The 11,140-nt window shown below is 49.8% G+C and overlaps 2 protein-coding genes across 3 annotated transcripts in view; both read left to right on the top strand.

The window, feature by feature from the left end:
- ME2 (malic enzyme 2) overlaps window positions 1–7,235 on the top strand; it is a 47,171-nt gene extending 39,936 nt beyond the window's left edge. For both annotated transcript variants that reach the window (XM_056513800.1, XM_056513799.1), the window contains exons 13-17: window positions 166–268; window positions 837–907; window positions 1,432–1,530; window positions 2,221–2,361; window positions 5,157–7,235. In XM_056513800.1, coding sequence (XP_056369775.1) covers window positions 166–268; window positions 837–907; window positions 1,432–1,530; window positions 2,221–2,361; window positions 5,157–5,309 — 567 coding nt within the window. In that variant the 3' untranslated portion in view covers window positions 5,310–7,235. The remainder of the gene's footprint in view (window positions 1–165; window positions 269–836; window positions 908–1,431; window positions 1,531–2,220; window positions 2,362–5,156) is intronic.
- Window positions 7,236–8,737: 1,502 nt separating this feature from the next.
- Window positions 8,738–11,140, top strand: part of ELAC1 (elaC ribonuclease Z 1) — a 7,679-nt gene continuing 5,276 nt past the window's right edge. Inside the window, exons 1-2 of the mRNA XM_056513807.1 lie at window positions 8,738–9,028; window positions 10,928–11,100. Coding sequence (XP_056369782.1) covers window positions 10,944–11,100 — 157 coding nt within the window. The 5' untranslated portion in view covers window positions 8,738–9,028; window positions 10,928–10,943. The remainder of the gene's footprint in view (window positions 9,029–10,927; window positions 11,101–11,140) is intronic.

Raw genomic sequence — 11,140 nt, forward strand, 5'->3', positions numbered from 1 at the left:
AGCTGATCAATCCTTCCACCACTGATCGTTCCTTCCACCGCTGATCATTCCTTTCACAGCTCCTAGTTCCTTTCAGAATTGATCATGTCTTTCATGACTCCTCGTTCCCTTCACAGCTGCTCGTTCCTTTCCTGATCATTCCTCATTGATTGTTCCTTTCACCAGGGCCGTTGCCTGTTTGCCAGCGGCAGTCCCTTCGAGCTGGTGACTCTGAAGGATGGAAGAACCTTCAAGCCAGGCCAAGGAAACAACGCTTACATTTTTCCAGGTAACGAATGAATCTGTCACAGTTCAGTCTCTAGGGCCGGGCTGGCTGCACCTTTTCTGGGGTTCCCTTGCTGCTCGAAGCAGCAGCACACGGGGGTTGCCAGCGTTGGAGAGCTTGGGAAAATGAGTGACTGAGTACCAGTGGGATCAAGATGTGGGGCACAGTGAGCAAGCCCAGCTGGATATTGCTGAGAAAACAGAAGGGTGTTTTTAAAGGCTTTGGAAGCTGCTGCACCATGGCTTTTGCTGCTTGTTTGGGGAGGAGAAAATAAATGCTAACATTCACTTGAAGTCACGTTAATAATTCTCAGTTAATAGTTCTTAAAGCTGTGCCAAGAGGGGTAGAAAAATGGCACTGGGGATGTTTCTGTGCTCTCCTCCCTGAGCCCCTCTAACAGCCACCTGCTGTGGCCAGTGGCTGCAGCCGTGGTGGCAGTGGGTGTGGAAGGAGGGGATCCATCCCATGGCTGTGCAGGAAGGCTCTCAGGACGAGGCTGGTCCTGGCAGCTTCTCACAGCAGGCTGCTGGTTCTCGAGTGGGGTGTCCCTGACGGGATGGTTTCCTTGCAGGCGTGGCTCTGGCTGTGATCCTCAGCAGCGTCAGGCACATCAGCGACAAGGTTTTCCTAGAGGCTGCCAAGGTAACTCTGGGAGCAGAATTCTGTGTCTTCTGACAGGCTGGGATGGCTGGATGGGCACTTTGCTCCGATCCTGGTGAAACACAGTGGTTTCCTGCTTGGCTTCTGCTGGCTTATCCCTCGGTAAAGGAGGCAAAAAAAAAGAGCATTCTGATAAAAGGAGGTTGTGCCAAGAATCAGGTTCCATTGCAGTTTCAATGAAGTAGGAAGTCTGTCCCTGTGTAAATTATTGTTTGCCCCCTGCCCTGCCCTGCCCTGCCCTGGGTTCTGCAGCTGGCCAGGGGTTTCTGTTGCTTGGGGGGAGTCATCCCCCAGAACAGCAGAGCTCGTTTTCCTAAATGCTTACAGTCACAGCCTGCTGATTCTCATTCCTCAAACTGAAACACTGAGATCCTGACTGCCTCACTCCCGTGCTCTGGGAGCACTCTGGTGCTAAGAGCACTGCAGCCTGATTCTCAGGTGTTCCAGCATGTTATCAGTCACATTTGGGGCGCAGTAAATAGAAAATGTTTGTTTCTCCAACTCAGGCATTGGCAGAGCAGCTGACAGATGAAGAGCTCGCACAAGGAAGACTTTATCCTCCACTGTCCAATATCAGGGAAGTTTCTATTTATATTGCTGTCAAGGTGAGTGTGAAACATAAAATTGCAGTGCACTAGAAGTGGTTTTAACCCGCAGAATTGCACAGTGTGACCCTCAAACACGAGGTGCTGGGGCACAAAACACTGGCTCTTTGAGAGGTGCTTACAAAAACATTCCTGTTGGATCCCAGAAACCTGGCAGCTCTGAGCTTTCTGTGCTGTCCCCCTGGAGAACACTTTTGACTTGAGGCCTTGGAGAAGCTTCCAAATTTGAGTGATGGAGTTAAAAATCACAGGTGTGTAGTTAAACAGAAGTGTGTGATTTCACAGGGTGAAGGGTTTTTAATTTGAGGTTTTATAGTGCAGTAACAGGTATAGGACAAGGATTTTGGGTGTTCATCTTCTTCAGGTTTCAGGCAGTAGTTCCTGGTTGGTAAGTCAGTGTCACACTGAGGGTAGTGGGAATTTAGTTACTGGGTTAAAAGTATAAATAATAAAGATGTTAATTCTCTATTGGACCGTGGAGCTTTAAGAGACCTTGTACAGCTGGATCTTGCTCCATTTCCCTCACTTTCAGCTGCTGAACACCCTGTACTTTGTGGTAAGCTTTAACAAACAGCCCCAGGTTTCTGCGATCCAACACGTTCCCTCTGCCGGGTGCTTCATCTCGGCGCCTGAAATTAGATCAAACCTGGAACTGGGGCCAGAGAAACAGCGGGGTGGTGGTTTCCCCAGGTGATGGAGTTCCTGTACGCCAACAACATGGCCTTCCACTACCCCGAGCCGGCCGACAAGAGCCGCTACATCCGCTCCAAGGTCTGGACCTACGAGTACGAGTCCTTCATGCCGGACGTGTACGACTGGCCCGAGTCCAAGGTGCACTGACGGCTCCTGCCCGGCAGCACCTCCTACTCTGCAGGGATCCCTTTCTCAGACCAACTTAAATCATGATCTTTGCCTCCTCTAATTTATTTCGCGCTCACTTCGTTGCCTTTTTTTCCTTTTTTTTTCCTTTTTTTTTTTTTTCCCCTTTTTTTTTCCTTTTTTTTTTTCTTTTTTTTCTTTTTTTTTCCTTTTTTTTTTTCTTTTTTTTCACTTGTTTTCATTTTTTTCTTTTTTTCCTTTTTTCCCATTTTTCCCTTTTTTTCTTTTTTTTCCTTTTTTTTTCCTTTTTTTCCTTTTTTATTTTTTTTCCTTTTTTTTTCCTTTTTTCCCTTTTTTCCTTTTTTTCCTTTTATTTTCCTTTTTTATTTTTTTCCTTTTTTTTCCATTTTTTTCCTTTTTTTCCCTTTTTTCCTTTTATTTTCCTTTTTTTTTTCCTTTTTTTTTTCATTTTTTTCCTTGTTTTCCTTTTTTTCTTTTTTTCCTTTTTTCCCATTTTTCCCTTTTTTTCCTTTTTTTCCCTTTTTTCCTTTTTTCCTTTTTTTTTCCTTTTTTTCCTTTTTTTATTTTTTTTTCCTTTTTTTCCATTTTTTTTTCTTTTTTCCCTTTTTTTCCTTTTATTTTCCTTTTTTTTCCTTTTTTTTTTTCATTTTTTTCCTTGCTTTCCTTTTTTCTTTTTTTCCTTTTTTTCATTTTTCCCTTTTTTTCCTTTTTTTTCCTTTTTTTCCCTTTTTTCCTTTTTTTCCTTTTATTTTCCTTTTTTTTTCTTTTTTTTCCATTTTTTTTCCTTTTTTTCCCTTTTTTCCTTTTATTTTCCTTTTTCTTTTTCCTTTTTTTTTTCATTTTTTTCCCCCTTTTTTCCTTTTTTTTCCTTTTTTTTCCCTTTTTTTCCTTTTTTTTTTTTTTTTTCCTTTTTTTGTTTTTTTTCCTCCCCCCTTATTCCCCTGTTTTTTCACCTGATTTCTCCCAAGTACCTGATAAACTGTATGGAAGATGGCATCTGCCACAGGGATGAGAGAGCCCTCCAAAATTAATTTAAATAATGACATTGCATTTCTAGCTCAGAGCAGGGCACCACACCGAAGAATTCCATTTAATGACATTTTAGCTACGTGTGTTTGATGATGAACTATAGCTCTCTCATCACTGCTAATCTCCAGAATGATTTATTTCTGCCTTTAATAATCAGTCTTCTAATTGTCCTGCTGTTGTCACACTGCATTAGCTGTGACATCAAGGGAGACCACTTGTCACAAAAAAAAAAAAAAAAAAAAAAAAAAAAAAGAAAAAAAAAGGGCAGTTAAAGACAACTTCAAGAGTCTAGAGGGCATTCTGTTTTGTTTAATGTTTGAAGATGGCCATGTCTCCAGACATCCTTGGGGCACTGGCTGCTGTTCCCTTGAGGAGCAGCGAGATGTACACATGTGGAGTCTGCAGCAAAGCTTGCAGTTTTGTTTTCATCACTCCGTGAAATCTGTTCTCAGGAAAAATGTGAACTAGTTCAGATTGTCCTTGGGAAGCCTGAAAATAATACTAATCACTTAATAGCTTTTACAAACAAAGCCGTGCTGTCGCAGAATAAATTTTGTCGGGTAGAGGTAGAACACCAAGTAATTTATGGAAATCTTTTAGGGATTTTAGGAGATTATATGCAATGGGCTAGCAAGAGGATGTACCAAAGGATTTAATTTAATTTTTTAATTTTTTCCAAGATTCTGTTTCGTGTAAGCCAGGTTGTTTTCTCCCTTGCACCCCCTTGTTCTCACGAAGAGACTGGTGAGTGATGTTCTGTGGCACTGCTGACCCGGGGGTGGGCTCACTTGGAGCTTGGGCAGCAGGAGCAGCAGGAGCAGAACGTGCTGCCAGGCAGCAGTTTGCACAGTCTGGCTGGGTGTGTGCTGTGGTCCTGCTCCAGTGGGAGTGCTGGACTCTCAGCATGCAGTGCCTGTCACTCCATCTTGCTCCACCTGCAGTTTGTCTGAGTTCCTGGGTGCAAACAGAAATTCCAGTTGAGTTTTTCCTTGCTGTGGGCACTGCAGTGTAGGTTCCCCCCGATTCCATCAGAGCAAGGCCCTGGCCACTCTGTGGGGACAGGCAGGGACAGCCAGGGATGTCACAGCCTGTGAGGGATCCCTGCAGCGAGAGCAGCCCTGTGTCAGGGGCAGAGATGGAGATGCTGCGCTGTTCCAGATTGCTGCAGGAAAATAAATAAATAGACAGATAGATAGATGTGCCAGCAGCTGTACTGGCACACACCACCCAGAGAGATAAAGGAAAGCTTGCTCAGGATTTACCCTTGGCAAGCACTGCTCTCCTGCCCTCAGTTACACAGGAAAATGCAGAATAGGCCAGAACAGAGCAGGGAAAATGGCCCCAGTACCCCCCTAGGACCCTACAGCCTAAACTCTGGCTCTAAAATTCTGTTCATACAAAGAACAGTAAACTTTGGGAAGGCACTGCCTGAGTGGGGCAAGAAGACTGATTATATAAAGACAGAAAAGAGTGATGTGGGGAAAAAAAAACCTGTGGTATTCAAGCTGTGGTAAAGTGTTGTGTGGTGGGGCTCAAAGTGCTTCACTGCTGAGTCCTGAGATGCACATGGACAGGAGCTTGCACCTGCAAGTAAATGTGCAAAGGACACCAACACACACATAGGATGTTTTTACAAAGAGTGGTTTTTTCATCTATTTTTGCTATGCCTTGTTTTTATCGTATTTAAATTAGTGATCTTATTGGAAAAAAAATTATTTATTCAATGTATGAATTGTTTTTGCCTTCTGAAAACCCAGCTCTATCTGAAGCCTGTTGTACTGTGCCAGTGGAGTTGTGCATCACTGGATTCCAGAGTACTGGGGACACACGCTTCCTCCCTTCTGCCAGCAGCCCAGCTGGGCAGAGGAGTAACCAAAACACCCCAAAACGCACTGATCTCATGTCCCTGAGAGCTAGCAGTGGCCACAGAGGCAGGGGAACCAGTCCCTAGCTCTGCCTTAGGACATAAAGATCTCTTTCATCTTCTCCAGATTTTTTTTTTTTTTTTTTTTTTTGATACATAGGATTTTAAGATACATAGATTCATGCTCAGTTTTTCTTCAGGTACAGTTAATCCTTGAACGAATTACAACTGCTAATCTCACTGGCTAGTAAGGAACCAGTTTCCTTTTTCATATTCTACTTAACATGATTTTTTTTTTTTTTTCTGTTTGCTGGCTTATTCAAAATATTTACTGGTCTTTATCTGTACAGAAAACTCTCTTAGACAGTATGCAAAGGGAAACAGCTGTCACCAGGATGCATTTTGTCATGTTGCATAGTGTAAGTTTAAAACATACATCACCTGAAGGACCACCATGTTGTAGCTTGTCACACAGCCCCGGTGACTTGCCCTCCAAAATGATATAAAAGACTGTCTTCCGTGTCTCTGGGGTGTGCAGAACCCTTCTGAGGGGATCAGGAGCTTGACTGAGGTCAGTCTTTCCCAGGATTTGTCCAATCCTTGCTTCCTTAAAACCAGCAGGAGCAGGACTGAGCCTCTAGGCAGCAACCTGTAGGAATGTTTAGGGCAGAGTAAAGGTACCTGAGGGAGCACAGCCTTTCTTCATAAAAAACCTGTGTTCCTGTTCAAAGATGTTGCAAAGGTCTGTGTGTTCCTGAAGCCTCTGCCCAGCACATGCAGAAGGAGACAATTAGAACGTTGTGTCTGATCATTTTAAGCCCCAGTGCCACTCGTGGGCAGTGGCGCATCCTGGTCTGTCGTGTTGGTTTTCCAAGCTTCACACAGAGTGGTGTGTAACAGGTTTCCTGTGCTCGGTGCGTGTCTTCCTCCTGTACTGTTGTTTCCAGCACGCTGTTTTACGGGGATAAAGTAACTCTGCCACACTCCTCTGTAGTAGCTGCAAAGATGAACCGTTCACTTTCAGTTTCCCATTAGCAGCCCTCCGTGGTGACTGTTCCTGTGGGAGAGTGGGGATCACTGTTGTACAGCTCCAACCCGGTTTTGGTTCAGCTGACCCGGTGCCTCGGGCAGTCCCAGCTGCTGCTCTCCTGCCCCAGAGGTGCAGAGCTGAGCTGAGCTCAGCAGCTTGGGCTGCTGTCCCCCTCGGAGCGCTCCCACTGTCGTTTCTGGGCTCCCTGGCACGACCCACGCTGCTGCCCCGCTCCAGGGACGGGGAAACCAGAGCCAAGCTCTGACTGCGCTGGCTTGGCAGCTGAATTTGAGCAAAGCCATTCAGCTGCTGCTGCTGCTGGGGGCGCCTCTAACGCTGTGTGCACCTGCCCTCTGCCAAGAGACTCTGGAGAGCGGGGCCAGAGCCGATGGCACAGCGCCGCGCCCGCGCTGCCCGTGCCCAGCTCTCCGTGGCACACCCTCGGTGGCACTCGGTGGCACTGGCTCCGTGACACCCGCGGTGGCACCCGGGCCCCGGCTGCAGCTGGGGGAGGAGGTTCTGCCATCAGAGCTGCTGCAGGAGCCCCGAGCACGAGGGGAGGCCGGCGCTGGACTGAGCTCTGCTCTCCACCAACCACTGACTTGGACTCGTCTCCATCCTTCCTAACGGGAATAAAAACACTCCTAGGACTAAAGATGGCTGGTTTGTCAACAAAGCAGCAAAATAACCTGTGTTTATTGCTACCTTAAACATATCTACCTTGGGCAAATCGGTGTAAGCCTGCTGGGGCGCCGGTGGGAGCAGGTCCAGCCTGATGCCTGCGGGGTTGGCTGTGCTGGGAGGGTCACTGCTCAGCTGAAACTAAAACTGTGTGTAAAATGTGAACTGGTTGGGGTTTCTTCCTACTTTATAACGTTGTAACTCTATTGAAATGTGTGTTCTAGTCTTCTATTTTCTTAGTAAAATGCATTCCCTTTGCCTGAGTTGTACCTGATGGTTTTTATTCTGAGAAACAAAACAAAAACACTTGATCTATCCAGGGTTGGAAAAACCCCCTTTGCCAAGGGGCTTTGTAAATGGTTGGATGTGCTGATCATGAAGATCTTCTCTAGAGTCATGGAATCATTGGAAGGGAACCTAAATGACCACCCATCCCACCCCTGCCATGGCAGGGACACCTCCCACTGTCCCAGGCTGCTCCAAGCCCTGCCCAGCCCAGCCTGGGACATTTCCAGGGATGCAGATGGTGCCTGGAAAGGCTGACCTGGAACAGAGACTGGACAGAGCCAGAGGGATAAAACAGGTGATGGTTGAAAGGATTCACCTTGGGCACTGCAAGAGCCCTGCAGGGCTGCACCCAACTCAAATCCAAGCTGGATCCTGCCCATGAGTCTTTACACTTTTATAAGTTTGGGCTCATCTACATACTGGGGTTAATTGTTCAACCACAGTCCCAGGTCATCAAGTCACAGCCCCGGCTTGTCCCCTTCAATGTTGTTTATAATTTTGGGTAAGGGGTGTCCTTGATTCTCCAGCTGGGAAGGGATTGTTTGTCCAACTGCCCTGTGAAGAGAACTTACCCTGAGATGAAGTTCCAGAGTTACACACCAAGCAGCAGAGATTCTGAACAATATAAAAGCTAAAACCCAAGGCACCACAGGGGCGGCCACAGCTGCTCTGGGCACCCTGTGCCAGGGCCTGCCCACCCTCCCACCAGCAATTCCTTCCCAATATCCCATCCAGCCCTGCCCTCTGGCACTGGGAGCCATTGCCTGTGTCCTGTCCCTGCATGCCTTGTCCCCAGTCCCTGTGCAGCTCTCCTGGAGCCCCTTCAGGCCCTGGCAGGGGCTCTGAGCTCTCCCTGGAGCTTCTCTTGTGCAGCTGAGCACCCCCAGCTCTGCCAGCCTGGCTCCAGAGCAGAGGGGCTCCAGCCCTGCAGCATCTCCGTGCCTCCTCTGCACTGGCTGCAGCAGCTCCACGTCCTTGTGCTGCTGGAGCCCAGGGCTGGAGGCAGCTCTGCAGGTGGGGTCTCACCTGAGCACAGGGGCACAGGGGAGAATCCCCCCTGCCCTCTGCCCACGCTGGGGCTCAGCCAGGCTCATTCCTGGCTCCCAGAGGTTGGGAAGGAGCCCAGCACACTCAGCCCTGCACACCTGCTGCTCTCCCATCCCCAGCTCCCAGAGCAGCTCAGCTGAGGAGGAAAGAATATTTTGGAACTGGAACGCTGCATCTTCCTGCCCCTGTGGTGCTGGGCCACCGAATGGAAAAAGGTGTGTGAAGTACCTTATCCCCTGAAAAATGCAACGTATTTTTGCTGATATACTGATATTTTATGCTGATATTTTTGCTGATATTTTTGTTGATATGCTGATATATATATAACATATATATATATATATATATATATGTATGTATGTATGTATATGTATATATATGTTTTGCTGAGTGCATTTGGCAAGGTGCTGGCGTGCTGTCACAGCCACTCTAACAAGAACCAAGAATAATAAGAACTGTAAAAAGCTGCAGGGGGGTTCAGGCTGGGGCAGGTCCAGCTCTCACCCCCAGCTCCTTCTCCAGCGCTGCTCCCTCTGCTCATGCCCAGCCTGGATTGATCCCGGCGGCTCCCCTGACGCAGTGCAGCTCCAGCACTCGCCCTTTTCCCACAGAATCAGTTCCGAGGAGCAGTTTACCCCGCGTTTTCGCTCCGCTCGGGCCGCAGGGCGGGCTCTGCCCTCACGGCTCCGCCCGCCGCTCCCGCCTCACGCCGCAGGGAGGTAAGGCCGGACCGGGCCCCGATAGCCGCGATAGCCGCGATAGCCCATCCCCGTGTCCCCATAGCCCATCCCCGTGTCCCCATAGCCCATCCCCGTGTCCCCATAGTGTCCCCGGGCTCACCGCGTGTCCCGCAGGCCGGGCCAGGCAGCGCGGGCCGGCTGAGGGGAGCTGAGGGGAGCTGAGGGGAGCCGGGCCCGGCCGAGCCTGAAGGGGCTCCAGGAGAGCTGCACAGGGACTGGGGACAAGGCATGCAGGGACAGGACACAGGCAATGGCTCCCAGTGCCAGAGGGCAGGGCTGGATGGGATATTGGGAAGGAATTGCTGGTGGGAGGGTGGGCAGGCCCTGGCACAGGGTGCCCAGAGCAGCTGTGGCTGCCCCTGCATCCCTGGCAGTGCCCAAGGCCAGGCTGGATGGGAATTGGAGCAGCCTGGGACAGTGGAAGGTGCCCCTGCCCATGGGAGGGGTGGCACTGGATGAACTTTGAGGTCTCTTCCCACTCAAACCACTCAGTGTCCAAGGACGGGTTAGACGGGCCTTGGAGCAGCCTGGGATAGTGGAAAGTGTCCCTGCCCACAGCAAACCATTCACTTCTTTTATGATTCCATGATTTTACCCGGAGGAAAAGGAAAAATGCAATATTTGCATTTGCCAGGTGTTTATTTCTGCACTTTGGTTTGTGGTGGGCACGAATCATCGCTCCCCCTGAGCCACCTAGGTCAAGGTTGCGCTTGGTGTGCTTGGGAGGAACCTGCAAGCCCACCTGAGAAAAGAGTGCTTTCTTCTGGGGTTCCAGAATCCTGGAAAGGTTTGGAACCTCTGAGCCCATCCAGGGCCACCTTGCACTGCCCCAGGCTGCTCCAATTCCCATCCAAACTTGGGCACTCCAGGGATCCAGGGGCAGCCACAGCTGTGCCAGGGCTGCCCACCCTCCCAGGAGGGAAAAACTGGAAGGTTGTGGAAACTCCTCTAAAATTATTCTGAAAGGTGCCTTAGGATGTTAAGGCACCTGGAGTTTTAAGTTCTTCTGGAAGCAAGGCAGATTCTGGGAAGGCTGAGGCTGGAGAAAGCACACTCCATGAGGTGAGGAGAGCAGTCCGTGTGGAGGTCCTGCTGCTGACACAGTTGTCCAGAGATTCTCCAGCCCTGCAGACCACACATTATCACAGCACATCAGCAGCTGGGGTGCAGACATTTGGGGTGAGACAGCTGTTCCCTGGCCTGTGCCCTCAGGCCACCCCTCTCGTGGGCTCTGGGGTTGCTCTGAGGGAAATGACCCTTCCCCCTCTGCACCTCTGGGCTCCCAAAATCCGGGAATGGCGCTGAAATGTCACCAGAGACTGTCTGGGGGAAAGTCATTCTGAAAAGGCTCCTGGAGGGAGGGCTCATGCAGGAAAACTGCATTTAAACAGGTCAGAGGACATAAATAATGGTGGGGTTGGAGATTAGAGCTGTTCCAGCTGGATAGGGCTGTTTTCTCTGGTAACCCACAAAGGCCTTGTGCTCGGGCTGCCTGTTTGCAATCTTCCACCGACATAGAAAGGAAATTTCTGCTTGTAAACAGTGTGTTGTCTGAAAGTCATATCCTGCTCTAGGGAGGTTTTACTTTTATGTGTTCGGGGAAAGGGAATTCAGTGCTCACACTGAACTGTGGAGGATGCCTTCACTTAGAAACGTGTGTTGTTTTCCCTGCGTGAAAACCCACCAAACCACAGACTATCCTGAGCTGGAAGGGATCCCCCAGGACCATCCCCTGCGCATCCCTGGGAGCAGCGCCCAAACTCCTGGAGCTCTGAGAGCGCCGGGGCCCGTTCCCTGGGGCAAAACCCTTTCCTGAACCCCGCCTAACCCCCGCCGCAGGGAGCCGAGCCCCTCCCGAGCCGCGGGTCTGTCCTGCAGGTGCCCCGCAGCGGGGATGTCTCTGGAGATCACCTTCCTGGGCACGGGCGCCGCCTTCCCGTCGCCGTCCCGCGGAGCCTCGGCCATGGTGCTGCGCAGGGAAGGGCAGTGCTGGCTCTTCGACTGCGGCGAGGGCACGCAGACACAGCTCATGAGGAGCCACCTCCGGGCAGGTGGGTGCCGGTCTGGGGAGGGGCAGTGTGCGAGTCCAGG

Source organism: Oenanthe melanoleuca, chromosome Z (genome assembly GCF_029582105.1).
Source record: "Oenanthe melanoleuca isolate GR-GAL-2019-014 chromosome Z, OMel1.0, whole genome shotgun sequence".
NCBI lineage: Eukaryota > Metazoa > Chordata > Aves > Passeriformes > Muscicapidae > Oenanthe > Oenanthe melanoleuca.